Source organism: Myotis brandtii, unplaced genomic scaffold, assembly GCF_000412655.1.
Source record: "Myotis brandtii unplaced genomic scaffold, ASM41265v1 scaffold26, whole genome shotgun sequence".
NCBI classification, from domain to species: domain Eukaryota; kingdom Metazoa; phylum Chordata; class Mammalia; order Chiroptera; family Vespertilionidae; genus Myotis; species Myotis brandtii.
The window spans coordinates 1188182-1205378 of record NW_005359880.1 but is presented as its reverse complement, the minus strand read 5'-3'; the positions used below and the strand labels follow the sequence as shown (position 1 = coordinate 1205378).

At 36.8% G+C, this 17197-nt stretch overlaps 1 protein-coding gene across 2 annotated transcripts in view; it reads right to left on the bottom strand.

Annotated features, from left to right (window-relative positions):
* Positions 1-17197, bottom strand: part of LEPR (leptin receptor) — a 91354-nt gene that overhangs the window by 10872 nt on the left and 63285 nt on the right. For both annotated transcript variants that reach the window (XM_005868029.2, XM_005868030.2), the window contains exons 8-18: positions 15551-15841; positions 15292-15409; positions 14237-14436; positions 12409-12557; positions 11240-11399; positions 11039-11121; positions 7853-8069; positions 7069-7251; positions 5182-5277; positions 3743-3848; positions 2212-2287 (exon numbers count right to left, since the gene is read on the bottom strand). In XM_005868029.2, coding sequence (XP_005868091.1) covers positions 2212-2287; positions 3743-3848; positions 5182-5277; positions 7069-7251; positions 7853-8069; positions 11039-11121; positions 11240-11399; positions 12409-12557; positions 14237-14436; positions 15292-15409; positions 15551-15841 — 1679 coding nt within the window. The remainder of the gene's footprint in view (positions 1-2211; positions 2288-3742; positions 3849-5181; positions 5278-7068; positions 7252-7852; positions 8070-11038; positions 11122-11239; positions 11400-12408; positions 12558-14236; positions 14437-15291; positions 15410-15550; positions 15842-17197) is intronic.

The following is a 17197-nucleotide window of genomic DNA, read 5'->3' as shown; positions in this document are numbered from 1 at the left end:
TCTCTTTTTTTTTTTATTCTGGGCCAGCTTTAGCTCTGAGGCCTCGCTGCTGAAAACATAGATACAATGTTGCGGTCCGAGCCCGGCTGAATGGAAGCCCTTTTCTGGGGTTTTGTTTAGCTTCTTATTTGCAACATAGTATATAGTTGCTTAGACTTGCAGCTGAGAGGCTGGCAAGTGAGGCGGGGAACGTTGGAGTCTGCAGCAAGCAAGCCTCGTGCTCGCTTCAGTGCCTGGCTGCCGGCCGCCATCTTGGCTGACAGTTAATTTGCATATACTCACTGATTAGCCAATGAAAAGGGTAGCGGTCGTACGCCAATTACCATGTTTCTCTTTTATTAGTGTAGATAATAAAACCCTAATATGCAAATTGACTGAATGGTGGAACGACTGGTTGCTATGATATGCACTAACCACCAAGGGGCTGACACTCAATGCAGGAGCTGCTCCCTGGTGGTCAGTGCACTCCCTCTGTGGAAGTGCCACTCAGCTAGAAGCCGGGCTCACGGCTGGCGAGCCACTCCCACCTCCACTGCAGGCTGGTGGTAAGGAGCAAGGGGTCCGGACTGTGAGAGGGATGTCTGATTGCTGGCTTAGGCCCGCTCCCCCTGGGCCTAAGCTGGCAGGCGGACATCCCCCGAGTGGTCCCGGACTGCAAGAGGGTGCAGGCTAGGCTGAGGGACCCCTCCCCAGTGCATGAATTTCATGCACTGGGCCTCTAGTAAATTATAAATAATGCTGCTATGAACCTTCATGTACAAGTTTTTGTGTGAATATATTTGATTTTTATTGGATATATATGTAGGAGTGGAGTTGTTGGGTCATATGGTAATTCAATGCTTAACTATTGAACTGTCAGATCATTTTCCAAAAGGGCTGCACCATTTTACATTCCCATAGGCAGTGTATAAAAGTTCCAATTTCTCTACATTCTCACCAATACTATTATCTGTGTTTTATATTCTAGCCACCCTAGCTAATGTAAAGTGGTATCTTGTGTTTCGGATTTATTTTACCTAATGCCCAATGATGTTGAGCATCTTTACATTTGCTTATTGGCCACTTGGAGAAATGTCTATTCAGATCTGTTGCCCATTTTTTATTTCATTAAAATATGCATAACATAAAATTTACCCTTTAACTATATTTAAGTATACAATTTAGTGGCACTAAGTATATTAAGAAATTAATTGTTAATTGGAGTTGATGACAAGATAATCAGTTTGAGTCACATGAACCTCTGTTTGCACTGAGGCTTTTACATGCATGGCTGGATAGATCAAGACAAACTGAATCACTCTCAGCTTCAGTTTTCTCATCAGAAAATATGATGCAATTAGGCCAATGAGAGAATTAAATAAAGTAATGTGAATATAAAAGCAAAGAGCAGTTAGCACATTTACCTAGTACTCTTAGGTAATATAACATGATTTACACTGTATTATTTTTCCCTAAAAAGTAAATTTTAGTTATTTAGGAGATTAAAGCAATGAGATTAAAAAGTTACTAAATTTTAGAAGATTTTTATCGTTAGTAAGATATTTGAAATTATATTCTTTTCCACTCCAAATATTCTTGCTATATTTCAAAATCTGAGTTATTTCTAATTGTGTTATTTGTATAGCTGTTAAGCCCTGGTAATAAACTAAGCATCTTGAGGGCTAGTTTTGCTTCAAGAATAGCTTATAAAACTATGAAATTAAATATTTGCAGAGGTTTTAAAAAAACCATCTTACATAAGTATAAGTTTAATTTTGATAACTGAATTTTTCAAATTACAGTGTTTAATCATGGGATTATTTATATTGTTTTTTATTTGATTTAAATAATTATGGAAATAATTATAGGTATTAAAAATACTGATTCCAGCCCTTTGCCTAAGGACAATGAATTTATACCAAAACCCGTTCTCCATCAGATTTGATTCTTAATATTCTAATATTTATTTTATTACATAGTACTGTGATACATAAGAGATATGCATATTATTAACTTTCATATGATAAACTATCTATTGAATTTTGTATCCCCCAGTACTAAATCCTTATATCCTGCTACTCTTGGAAATATATAGTAGATTAAACAGACTCATATTCAAATGAATTGAATAAAAAAGAACTTTTAAACCTTAAAAATGTGTAAAGCTCTAGAAGGCATAAGACATCTGAAATACAATCTTATATTTGGGGTTAGGAAAATTGAAAAAGGGACCTTTTGAAAATTAAGTCCTTGTGCCCAGGAACAATTCTTGGGGTTTGGAACATCATCCCAAAACAGCTTCTTCATTCTACAAAAGAAAAATAAGGCACTGGAATCACAGAAAAACATTCATATCAAAACTGTTAACAGTTAATGAATGTATAAACTAGAAATTAATCCCCCAGAGCTACGCCTTAGGAGGGGCAGATTCATTTTCACATGCTATCACAGGAAGATTTCCACCAATGAGCTGTCTAGACCAGGGGTGGGCAAACTTTTTGACTCGAGGGCCACAATGGGTTCTTAAACTGGACCGGAGGGCCGGAACAAAAGCATGGATGGAGTGTTCGTGTGAACTAATATAAATTCAAAATAAACATCATTACATAAAAGGGTTCGGTCTTTTTTTTTTTTTAGTTTTATTCATTTCAAACGGGCTGGATCTGGCCCGCGGGCCGTAGTTTGCCCACGGCTGGTCTAGACCAAAGTTAATAATCATCTATATATATTAAAGCCTAAGTGACATTTAGGACCTAATGACTGGAACGACTGGAACCACTGGTCGACCAGTCACTATGACGCACACTGACCACCAGGGGAAGATGCTCAATGCAGGAGCTGCCCCTGGTGGTCAGTGCGCTCCCACAGCCAACCTTCTGCAGCCTCCTCCCCACCCCGGCCGGCCAACCTCCCATGGCCCCTCCCCGTGGCGGGCCAACCTCCGTGGCCCTTTCCCCTGGCGGGCCAACCTCCCACACCCCTCCCCCCCGGGCTGGCCAAACTCCCGCGGCTCCTCCACCTGCCCGGCCAGCCTCCCAATAGGCCTCGATCGCCGGCCAGGCCAAGGGACCCCACCTGTGCATGAATTCGTGCACAGGGCCTCTAGTTATAATAATAAAAATAGCAAACACTTATAGAAAACTGTGTGCCAGGCACTTTGCATTTTTCTCAGAGAAAATAAAATATTAAAAATGGTCATCAAGTGAGTTTCAGAAACAAGTCTACTCGATATGGCCCCATCAGCTCACTTGACCAAAAGATAAATTCTGTTTCTAAAATGGACTCTCCCTCTTTTGTACTAAAAGACAAAAGTTTCTGCAGAGATTCATTCTGTAAAACTCATTGGTCCAGACCTCTCAGCACAAACCCACAAGAAATTCAAGGCCATTTGCCAAACCAGATTGACTAGAGCCAGCAGTGCTGATTTTTAAAAAGCAGAGTGCTTACTGGTTATAAGTGGACTGCCTGCTACAGGTAAATTTTCACCACTCAAAGTCCTCAACCCAAATTGCACAACTCTGAAAGCCATTTTGCCACCTCCAGGAACATACTGCCTAGGCTTTCCTATAATAGGCTTGTTATTTCCTGCTTGCATTTCAGAAAAGAAATCATTTTTTTCATGAAGTTTATCTTGTGCTAGCAAAACAGAATTTAGCTATCTGAAAATAGGCCTTTTCTTTTTATGCCATCTTAAAAATATTTAGGATATATTACTTCTGATTTGTATTTTAAATCAAGGTTTAAATATGCTGAAGGTTCATACCTTTGATGTAATATTAGCAATGCTCCAAGCAACAAGGTTAATGAAGAAATAATTATTGGCACAATTACATATAGACCTGCATCAGCCTGGTGTTTTTCAATATCATCTGGAAAAGAAATGCAATTCACGCAATTCAGAAGCTTGAGGGAAAAAAATATCTTTCTGTATCAATAATTATAATAGACTTTTTCTTAATTTCATCCTAGATCTGTATGATCTCTAAAATATAAAAATAAAAAAGAGGAAGATAAAAGGATAGTTATGATCCCATTAATAAAATGATTATTATTGTGTTCACAATTATGCTTATTGTAATTTAGCGAAATATTGTTTTAAAAATTATTTGTGAATTCTCTCCCTCTGCTCCCTTTTAGATTATATGAGTCAAAGGGCCAATTAAAGTTGTTATGATGACTCTGTCTAAGCATCTGCTTCTAAAGAAGCCAACCTACGACACCTGCCAATCTCTAGCTTGTTCAGTCCAGACACATTGACCTCCTTGCTGTTTCTTGAATCACCAAGCATGCTCACTCATCCGTACAAAGCACTCCTCTGTACTTCCTAGCCCTTGCTGAAATGGTCTTCCCCTTTGTGTTTGCAAAGCTCTACTCAAATATCATCTGCACAACGAAAAAGACAAATGTTGGCCATTCTAACTACCACACCACATTTTAAGTCTATCCCTTCATCTTACTTCATGGCACTTTTATCTGACATTATATTATACATGATTTGTTTATTGTCTCTCACTCCCATTGGAGTCCTGGAGGTTAGAGAATGGTGTTCACTGTTCAAGCCCCAGTGCTTAGAAGAATGCTCATTTGTTCAATAATTCATTAATGAATTCTTTCAATTATTTTCATTCTAAAACCAGGCAAAATGTGTCTCTCTTGAAACTTCATTATTGGTGTGCTTGGATGTGAAGACAATTTAAAAAGTAGTAGTAAAATGTAAATATGAGAGGCCCAGTCTATGACAACCTCTCCAGTTTTATTTTCAGAGGAAAAATTATTTCCTTTAGAAGACTGATTAAAATTTATGGACTCACAAATATATGCTCCCAAACATATTCTTTGGGGAAGGTGCATTTATATGCATTATATAAAAATGTTCAGAAAAATAATATATTTCTAACTAGTCTTTATGAAGATGTATTTTATTGTGTAGCTGTGTATTTCCCTTTATTTTGTTTGCATCAACTTTTTGCCCAATTTGAGACTAAAAATTTTACTTACCAATACAAGAATTCAATACCGTGCCTGATTATTCTCTTTCTTACTACCACCTTGGAACCACACATCCTGACTGCATGTACCCTGGGACACATAAGACGCTGGACCCTTGCACTATTTTATCAGGAGAATAGCCAGATGGCAACATTACCACTACACAGGAAACCATTCATGTGTATAAAAAGAAACTGAAAGTAAAAGTTTTACCTTGGGTAAAACTATTAATTATCTTCGGTTTCCCCACTCCTTCCATAAATATAGGGTAAAGACTGAATTGATACTTCTCAATTGGGATAAAATGATCTGAGGAAAAAAACATATTAAAGGGTCATTCTTACTGAATTCATATAAATGAGTGAAATCTATATAAAACATTTTTAAGTGACCCTCCTATATTCCCAAACATAGAAATTAGTTGTTATTATGGATTGAAACTGATAATTAAAGGAATTTCAAAACAACCTAGGTACTCCAAATTCCCTTAATAATGACAACAATTTTACAAATAACAGTTTTAAAAATCTTACCCAGAGATAGGAAATGGCAATTTTTCAAAGACATGTTCCAGTGATAGCCACTTTGTTCAAGTTCGGGGTATATAAGTGTTGTATTTCCCTGTCCAGGACAGTATGCTCTACCTCTTCTCCTGTATCTCCAAGGTGAGCAATATTTCCTTTACATAGGAATTTAGCTACTTAGTTTTCCTACCCAAGGCAGCTAGAAGACTCAAGTCTTGTGAAATCCTATATTAAAAAGATGGGGGTGGGAACCAGGAATCTCCTTGCAATATCCAAGAGTCTAGATTCCTGAAGAATGGCCATCTCCATAGCAAAACTCAAAATGAATCTATCAAGTGCTATTAATATACAAAAATGATTTCACAAGAGATAAATCTCTTTGAAACCTAAAGTCCACATGATATAATGAAAAGCACAGAGAGTAACCACCTGGATAACAGTGGTAATGAAATGAATTTAGTTCTCTATCAAGAATTTGTTTCTATTTAGCCTAAGGCTAAATTCTAGGTCTCTGAAATAAACATATGAGTCTTTGGGATGAGATTACATAACTAGAGGCCTGGTGCACGAATTTGTGCACTCTGTTGGGGGGTGGTATCTCAGCCTGGATTATGAGAGGGCACAGGCCCGGCCAAGGGACCCTACCAGTGCACAATCAGGGCCAGGGAGAGACACAGGAGGTTGGCCAGCCGGGGAGGGACCATGGGAGGGCTCCAGGGCATGTCCGGCCCATCTTGTTCAGTCCCGATTGGCTGAACCCCAGCAGCAAGCTAACCTACTGGTCAGAGCATCTTCCCCCTGGTGGTCAGTGCACGTCATAGAGAGTGGTTGAGCGGCCTTAGCATATCATTAGCATATTACACTTTGATTGGTTGAATGGATGACCAGACACCTAGCATATTAGGCTTTTATTATATAGGATAAGATCAGGGCAATCCTTGGCTTCTCTATACTTAAACCTAACTCAGAGTTCGAATGCTGTATTGTGCACTTAAACTTTGTAATCACCTCCTGGGACAACTGGTCTACTTTTGGGAGTTTGTGCTGGTTATGTCCCCAGGTCCTAGATCCTCAGACCTTCAGCATGGCACTTCCACTCATTGCGAGTGGAGTTATAAGTTGGCACACAATTCAAGAGAACAACTTGGCAGCAGATATCAGAAGCCATTACAAATTGGTTTAAAGATAAAGCTGAAAGCAACGAAAATAGTTCTCAAATAAATAAGCAGTTTAAGTAGATTTTGGCATTAAATGCAATATGATCATTAAAAATAATAGGTAAAGGGATAGGGGAGAAAATAGAAACATGTTTGTGATATACCAAAGGAACAAATCAGAAGGAGAGTGGTAAATGACATGGTATGATGACTACTGTGTAAAATATTTAAATGAAAAAGGATCAAATGAAATAGAATTAAATGTTTATGGTAAGCTGATAAAATTACAAGTATTCAGATGGTATTGTCACCTATATTTTTCAAGTTTTATTTAATTAACTGGCTCTATTAATTGAGTTAGTATTCTGTAGTATCATACTAACCCATAAGAAAAACTTATTAAAGTATAGTAAACTTACCATGGATATAATATCTCTTAACAGACGAAGGGATTCTACGCCATTTAATTTCACTGTCTTCATTAAGAATTTTCCACTCAAGAATAAAATATATCAGATTGTAATCACTAAGTGATAGCATCCAGGAAAGAATCACACAACTACTATTTAAAGGATAAGCATTGAGTGACTGCACGATATTTACTGAGGAGAAAAGAAAAATATTTATTTTTAAAATCAAAATTAATGAAAATCTCCTAATACCCTTGAAGAACATATAAGCTCCTGGAAAGGGAGAGAAGGAATGGAAGGCAGACATTTTCAAGTCTGAGCAATTACGTGCATCCATATAATATGTCATACTATTACATATATTTATAATCCATATAACACACGTATAATCCATATAACACACGTATAATCCATATAACACATGTATACATGTAATTGTGCATATCAAGAGAGAGACAGAGGGAGAGAGAGAGAGAGAGAGAGAGAGAGAGAGAGAGATTGAGATTTACCTATGACCATCACTGGTCCAAAAGCATTAGATTTATTAGAATATTCTCACATTATAGTATCATTTCAACCATGTTCTACCACATGAAAACCCCAGGACCATATATATAATCAGAGTACCATCTAGTTTGCTATTTTTCAGACAAAGAAGAGATCAAGGTAAAACAGAGACTTTCAGATTTAGGGAATCACAGGTTTCTTGGAAGACCATTTAGAATGGAAGGAGTTTACAAAGATTAAATGTTTAAAAGGGCACAGGTTTACTACCCTGTACTTTTTCAATTACCTTTGCTCATGGGCCATGAGAGCGTTAAATTAAAATTTGCAAAAGAGGCACCAATCGAATTGACAGCCAGAACTGTAACAGTATGTGTTTGCTCTGTCCATTGGAAAGTGAATTTGGTGTGGTTGCCCACATCTTCTGACCATGTTCCATTGCGGGCAGTGCGATGCTTTACTACATATCTCCTCACACGGCACAATGAATCATTTTTCATCAGGGGCTGGAGTAAACATAAAACTGGATTAGTTTAAGGGCTACAGTGCTCTTTACACCAACTGTGCTCACGGAACTCTTACTATACATTCCCACTGGGAGGCAGGGTCAGACCAGAGGCAGCACTGCCTATGTCCAGGCTGAGGTAGGAGGCGGTGGGGGAGGGGAGGGTCTGCCTCTGACCACAGGCTAGGTGAAGGTGTCAGGTGGGTATGGAGCATAGCAAAGTTATTTTCCCTCTCCTGGTTTTTTTTTCCTCTTAATATTCAGAAAATAAATCATTGGAAGATAATGAAGTATGAATACAAAGTTTTTCTACCAAAAAGTTTCACTCTAATTTTAAAGAAAAAAAAAAGACCGGTAGAGAAAAGCTGAAAAATGTTCATCATCATATATTAATCGCAGTAAAATTGTCACTCATTTTCCCTTCCCTTGATATGCTGCCACTTCAAGTAACAGAGGCTGTCAGAACAGTGTGCATGGCACCCCAGAATTTCAGTCCAAGGCTGAAAATAAATCATACCAGGTCACTGACAGTTCCAGTGTAAAATACAGGTTTAGTCCAATTCCAGTTCTCCACTCTACAGAATACACCACTTCTCCCACCACCTTCACCTGCTTCAGGTAAGAACAAGTGCTGCCAATCCTTTGTAAACCCCAGAAAGCTTGACTCTACAACAGACTAGACCAGTGCTGCTCAATTCCTTTCTTTCTTTCTCTCTTTCCTTCTTTCCTTCCCCTTCCTTCCCCTTCCTTCCTTCCTTCCTTCCTTTCTTTCTTTCTTTCTTTCTTTCTTTCTTTCTTTCTTTCTTTCTTTCTTTCTTTTGTCACTGAGGTTCCTATAAGTCAGATATCAGAAAACAAACAAACACAAAAACACACCAGCACATACACATCTACCCCTACAGGGCCTGGAATAACCTGGGTAAGTGAGGAGTGAGATGCTTGCAGCAACCATTGCAAGAATGAAATGTCTGAAAAGTCATGCATATTTCACATTTCATTTTGTAAAATCCATGTCAGTTTTCATATACAAATATTTACTTTTGTAACCATTGATTAGAAATGATGATAAACTTCCTTACTTTTTGGTACTAGGAAGCTGCTCTAGACTCATCTTGTGAATTTCCTGTCCCGGTCCCAAACCAGCCATTTTCAAGGAACTTTAGTTACTTTCATTGGAGAATGGTATTAGAAGCAAATCTGAGCATGCTCCTTGTCACTCGAGTGCCGTTACTCAAGTGCAAATCAAGATAATATATGTGTGTATACTAATATTTATATCTATAAATACTTCTAAATGAATCCATCTGTAGCCATATTAAGCTAAACAGAAGCTCATACTGATGTCTCCAACTCTAAGCCCTCACCACACGGATCATTCTGGTCTTCTGCCCCTAGATTCTCTATAACCAATCCAACAATGAGACATCTGGGTCCCACCATCCACACCCATTTCCTTGATTATTCAATTCCAGTTTACATGTATAGTAGTATAAGAATTGTTAACCCATAATAATTAACATTATCAAATAGAACCCAGTGCATAATGCCACTTCTTTTGCCTTAGTTTTAAAAATCCATGCATTTACAAAGTTACTTAGGCCTGCACTTTTTTCTCCCACCTCCTTCAGTGAGGTTTTGCATACACTTGTAATACAGTTAGATTCTTTTGTCCAAGTCTGGATTCCATCCCGGGATCCTCCAACCCACTAAGTGATTTATTTTTAATTTGCATACATTAAGGGTTGCTTTCTATGGGTTTTGACTAATGCATATGTACTCACCATACTATGTACCCACCATGGCAATCTACAGAATAGTTTAACCACCATAAAAAATCCCTTGTGCTTTATCTATTCAAACTTTTCATCATCAGCCAAACCCCTAGAAACCACCAATATTTCTATCTTCTCTACAGTTATGCCTTTTTCAGAATGTCATGTATGTGGAATCATTATATAGCCCTTTCAGATGGGCTTCTACCACTTAGCTACATGCATTTAAGATTCATCCACATCTTTTTGTGGCTTTATAGAAATTTCTTTTTATCACTGAATAACATTCCACTGGATGGAAGTACCATAGTTTGTTTAGCTATTCACCTATAGAAGGATATCTTGGTTGCTTCCAGTTTGAAGTGATTATGAATAAAGCCACTATGAACATGTATGTGCAAATTATTATGTGAAGACAAGTTTTCAAATCAGTTGGGTAAATAGCTAATAGTATGATGCTGGATCATATGGTAACACTGTTTAATTTTGTAAGAAACTACCAAACTATCTTCCATTTTGTAGTCCCACCAGCAAAGAATAAAACTTCCTGTTGCCTTGCATATTTGCAAGCAATCTATTGTCCATTGTTGTTGTTTTTTTATTTTAACCATTCTAAGAAGTATGTAGTGGTATCTCTACACACTTGTTGGAATTTGTAATTCCCTAATGGCAGATAATGTTTGCTGTGAACTGAATGTTTGTGTTTCCCCAAAATTGTGACAAAAAAAATAATCCATTCACTTGGGATACAAAATTCATATAGTAGAGAGAATGTTTTGAAAATTGTTAGGCTGAATATCCACTGTTGATGGAAATATCCACAGTTTACATGTCACCATGCAACAAGAATATCTCTTGTTTTAGATGTCCTTGAGGTATGTGGAGAAGGCATTTACTTTGTTTAGGATTAAATATAAATAGAATTCTTGGACTTGAAGGAACATTAGATGTCATCTGGTGCAATCCTACTTTTATACAGATTAGGCTAAAGAGTTCAGGTGACTTTGCCAAAATAGTACTGACATAACTATAATACCTTAAGCTGAGAATAGAACTACAGTCTCCTAACTCCGTGCTGACACACCCTCCACTAGGGATCTTAGCTATCTATGATCGTCTCTTAAAATGGAAATGAAATATGGGATTGCAGAGCCTAAAATTATGAACAATGAAGAATAACATAAAAAAGCAGAAATACTTTCCAAAGTAAAGTGACATTTCGTTCCTTTTTTGTACTGTCTTCATGAATTATTCTCCAAAATTCAGGTCCTTTGATAGGAACTGCAAAACAACAAGGAGCCCAAGTTGTACTTGTATTCTCAGAAGTAATATTTTTCAGTCATAGTATTTGAAACACACACATGCATTTTTAAGACACGTTTACAAAATCTCTACAGACCTTTTACATCCATGACCACTGTGTAGGCTGGAGTACTCCAATTACTCCAATATCCCAGTCCATCCAGCCTCTTACAGCGCACCTGAGCGGCGTAGACTGCACACAGGTCTGGCACCGGGAGACTGACAGATTTTGATTTTGCATCATATACCTCATACATCTGTAACATAAGTCAATGCATTAGATTGATCATGACTCACACACAGGTGGCTAAAGGGCCCTGAAGTACATTTTATTTTAAACCTTAACACTATTCCAAATTGAAGAGTAAACTGACTTCGTGTCTTCTGGCTTTGGAAATACTCCTATCAGGCTTGGATCATGAGCTCCTTCAGGTTAAGGACTATCTTAGTCCCCTTGTTGTAACCAGATTTGGACTGGTTCACTTGCAGCCTCACTTCCCAATCGTTCTCTTAAGCCTATTATTACACATCTCTGTCCACTAAGCCTCTATCCACAAAAACTATTAAGAATTTTAACCTAGTAGTTAATAGGGCCTGCTGTGGAGGATCTCTGATATTCAGTCTCCTCAATAAGCAGGTAAAGAATCACATTCATTTCAGTTACAATCATCACGACCTAGTGATGTTTGTAAGTCTTTGCAGGCTGCCATCAGACAACTGACACCACGAGTCATCATATGCACACTTGTACCTATGGGTATGATTCTGGTTATTTGGTAAAAGCAGCTTCTTCCAAAATGCATTCCATTGGATACGTGTACTAAAGAATATAATTAGATGTTGGATAAAAAGGGGCTTATTGGTAAAATAAGTTTGAGAAACATAGGATGAAGTAAATTCACAAATAAATGTTTCTTTAATGCAGGACCTTTCCTAACCTTTAATATGTAATAAACTATGACTTTACACTAGGAACATACAGTGATGCAGGGTTTACTAAACTTATTTAACCATGCAAGCTTTTTTAAAGAAACATTTTATGGGGCCAATGGTAAAAGCTCACTTTTGGAAATGATAGATTGTGGGAAATTTTATTTCTTTAAAGGGTTAAACTTAGATCACTGTAACAAAAATAGCTACAGAATACAGAGGATATACTAAATAAATAAATCTTATGACAACAAAGTAAGTTGCAATAAAATTATTAAAATAGTCAGAAATAACATTTAGTGAAACAAGCTAAAGAAATTTCTAGATAAAAGTTACCTTCCACTGTATTTCTTTTCCATTTAAGCCATAACGAATCTGGAACTGAAGATTATTCTCTGGAAAAATGGGCTTTTTCCAAGATATTTTCAATAATCCAATTTTTGCAGTAATTTCTGCTTTCACACTGGATGGAGGCAATGGTTTTACTAGAAATTAAAAAAAAAAACCAGTATATGTAACAGTAATGATGTTTTAAAAACCATTCTTATGATGTTCTATTTCCATACCTTATATTTATACAGCAGTAGCTCTTTTTCAAAAAATGTCACATCCCTTATCTCATTTGCTCCCCTACAACTTGATGTAATAAATACAAAAGGGATTATTTTGCAAATAGGTTGATTCTTTAAAAATCAATACATTGTCCATGTCACTCTGTTTATAGTTAAGACCTGATTAGAAATTGAGCCCTTGGCTCTGCATGCAGAAGATACCATACTGAACACGGGATAAACATTGAGAGCAAACTCTGTTCCATGTAGAGCTTTAATTAAAGGCAAAAAATATGCACTGCATCCATTCCCACACGTGTGAATTTCAAACTCTTCTACTACCTATTAGTAGGTATTTCTGGGTCAAGGTCAGAGGTAGTCTTGCAGAGTGAAGACTTGGCTCTCTAAAATCTATGAAAAACAGGCTTTTTTTTTTAAAGCTGTATTTTTTAAATCTTTCAGTTCTCAGGTATCAGGGCTCTTTCCTGCAAGTTTTCCATTGATTATTCAGGAAGTTTTTCTGTATTTTAGTTGTAATTCCAGTTTGTTCCTGGGCGTGCCCATGCAGCATCCACTTACTCTGCTGCCATTTTTAATCTCCTTTAGTTGTATTTTTTTTAAATTTTATTTTATTGTTTAAGGTATTACAAATAGTAGTACATATATCTCCTTCCCCGCTCCCCCCCGCCCCTCGCCATTGACCTCCCAGGGGACAGAAACGGAGGCAAAGGTGACTAAAATGGCAAGAACATTTTTTTAAATAGAAAAAGACAATGTAGCAACTCAACATATTTGGAAACCAAGAGTCCCAATGCCCAAGCACAACAATGTGACTTTATGTGGAAAAAGAAATCTAAACATTCTGAGTTTATCTTCTATTTAACAAAATGCAGGTTTTAACTCTGATGTGTACTAATTATTTGAAAGTATAATGAATCAAATAATGATTTTTGGCATATTTTCCCAACAAAAATAGTACAGAGCACTGGAATGTATTCTTTTATCTCTGTTGCACAATCATAAATGGATCATTTCTCAAAGCTTCCACAGTAATAATACTGGATGGATATATCAAATTTTCCCAGGGTCCTCTTAATCCTTTGAAATCAAAATGTGTTTTGCAAAGAGTATTTAAAATTTCATAATGGATGTCATCATTCCTTGTCTATTTTCTCTTCTTCACTTGACTTTAGCTATTTTGAATGCTGCTCCCTACACAGCCTCATAAATTAAAGCCTTGAGTTATTACTATTCAGATTACAAAAACCATCAGAATACCTAAATTAAACTTTGAGATTTAAAAACTCCAAATGTTTTTATAAGTACATTGGGGGAAAAAATACAAAGTAGCGCATTATTTATGATATTATTAAATTTCACTCATCGAATAGTATGCTGAAAATATTCCTATTGCTAAAAAATGTGCTACAAAAATTTTAAAATAAAATAAATATAGTAAAACTTTCAAATGCTGATTGTCTTTTCAATTTCACTATTAGCAGAACAAATATTTAAATCTAATATGATCAGAAAATAGTAAAATACAACTGCCCTGAATCAACCTAAATCCAAATCTGCTAGTAAAAATGAAGACACACAGCAATTTAACTTACCCATGGAATCAGGAACAACACACGTTGGAGGAGAATCCAATGAACCCAGAGAGTGGTTGATCCTTATCCACATTGTGTAGCCGGATAAGAGAAAGATTGGCTGAAATATGCATTCATAAAAACCATCTCTCCGCAAATGGCAATCTTTGGGTTCAGAGGTGGTGTGAATAGACGGAACATCAGAACAATAAAGGCTGCTCCTTGAAAGACATGAAAACAGTCCATTAATATACAACATTGATGGAAGCAGTAAGATTTGAGAATTCTGCTTTGCTGTTTAAAAGGTACCAGTTTTGCTCCATCTGGAAGTAGTTGTCCTTATTAAACAGGTATTTTAGAATTCCCAGCTACATCACAATCTTGTTTTTCCATAAAAGCAGACAGTAACCCTTATTAAATATTTCATTAGACACTAAGTGGGAATGCAAATAAATTAAATGGCATTGCTCTAACAAGGAGATAATGACCCAGTTAAAGAGAGAGCCTATTAACACTTTGAAAGCTAAGCTAATATTATACCTATGTAATAATACCACTTTAAAACTATAGGCCAAAAGCAGCAGTGGGCATCCCTGAGATGGGAAAGAAAATAATTTCCGTACACTTTCAATACAGATTAAATTCTACCACAAACTGAAAACAGAGTCGATAGTAATTATAGCATAATTACAGTGTCCGACTACTTTCTAGTTCAAAGCAGTATAATTTTGAAGATATCAATTCTTGATTTGCATATGAATCATATAGTCAAGAATATCATTCATCTTCTCAGAGAAGAAAAACATTTTTTTTATAACTGAGCCCCTATCAACACCCTGCCTTATAACATACAAAGCATTTCTCCTCTTCTTTGAAACAGCCCTTCTGCCACTATTTGCTCTTAATATGGCATTAAAATGGCTAAAAGTAGCAGTTACTGTTTTCTAATGAAGTATATTCTACTATCCTCTTTCAAGAAGAAAAGCTACAAGAATACCGTGATGGCGATATTTCTATAGGAAATTTTTATGTCAACATATCCACACAAAAATAAAAACAGCAAAAAGAATACATACCTATGATACCTCAATTGCAAAGTACTCCCCGAGAGTGATTGGATTGCATTAGTTGACCATCTGCAAGTCATTTTAGTTAAGTACCCATCAGTTTCACATAATATATTGATATTGACATCTATTTAAAACAGATAAAAATATTAATATGCAGCAAAAATACCAAAAGAATGCTTAATGAAAATAAATGGGACTCTAATACAGAGTCCCTAAGATAAATTTATCTTGTGGAACAAAAGGAAGAAAATCTCAGTGTGCTTACCAACCACATACAATTCAGCATAGCGATGGTGGCACTCATGCTCGTTGCAGCAGTACACTGCATCGTAGGTGAACTTTCCTCGCAGTCTGGTTGCATTCAAACTGGGAAGAGTAACTTTGCTAACATGGTCGCCCACAATGTTATACTGGCTTTCAGGAATTTTCTCAGCTAAATTCATCCACCAAACAATATTTTTTGAGGAAACGATCTTGTTTTCATTTTTGTAGATGCAGTGAAAAGAAACATTAGACCCAACACTTGTCAGAATTTTAGGTGGAAAGTATATGACATCTGTAATGAGGGAAGAAAGGTAGAAAATCAGATGAAGAAAGAAAACATTGTGTAAACAATTTATTATGTAAAAAAAAAATCATAAAAGCATTCAGGGATGACACTGCCAAAAACAAAACAAGTGTGCTAAGAGACTGCATAATTGTAACTGCCTGTTTGTGTACAGCTAGTTAAGATCCCAAGCACTCTCATTCTCAAATACTTGACCTTCCATAAATATCTTCAGTTTTATTATAATACTAGAGGCCCGGGGCATGAAATTCGTGCATGGGTAGGGTCTCTAGGCCTGGCCAGTGATCAGGGCCGATCAGGTTCCCTGCCTCCCTGCCTCCTCCTTCCCTCCCTCCCTCAGTGCCCCACCGCCGCCACCACCACCGCTGGTCACCTGCCATGTTCCGCGCCACCCCTTGGTGGTCAGTGCACATCATAGCGAGCGATCAAACTCCCGGTCACCTGGTCGAACTCCCAAGGGGACAATTTGCATATTAGCCTTTTATTATATAGGATATGATTTCATGAGTAATGGTCACTTGCTAAGTGATAGGTAGAAATTTAACGAAAGTGAAATGTAGTCTAATTCCACAATGACTTGTCTTCCATTAGACTTTGTTTTAAGAATCAGTGAAGCTTAGGGTGAGTTCTTAAATCTCTGTAAGATAACACCCATCCCTCCCCCCAAAAAATGGTGGACTATTGTCTCATTTGGATATATGAAAATTTCAAATTAGCAGGAAAGGTATAGAAATAAGCTTTAAATAAGAAAACTAGTTAGGAAATGTAAAATTAATGCACCAATATACAAAGCAGGTCTGTATATTACTGCTCTGTAGCATCATTTTGAGTTATTTTATTCCAGTCTCCTGTGTTTGAAGACAAAGGGAACCCAAATTTTTCTAAAATATTATTTTTAATGTCTATACACTATTCCAGCAGTTCTCAACCTGTGGGTGGCAACCCCTTTAGCAGTTGAATGACCCTTTCACAGGGGTTGCCTAAGACCATCCTGCATATCAGATATTTACATTATGATTCATAACAGTAGCAACATTACAGTTATGAAGGAGCAACAAAAATAATTTTATGGTTGAGTCACAACATGAGGAACTGTATTTAAAGGGCCAGAAGATTGAGAACCACCTCACTATTCCATACTACTTTTTCAGTCCCCTGTTGTTAGAAACATAGTTTGTCTATGCTTTTAATAAGAAATAGAATAAAAGTCAACAACTGTTAACAAAGGAAGAAATTATTTCTGCCAGAGTGCATTATAAAATCAGTATATTTAAGGTAAACCACTTTCTGCTGATAAAATATAAATATCTGTTTTCTTACATAACATTTTTTGGGTTATCCCAA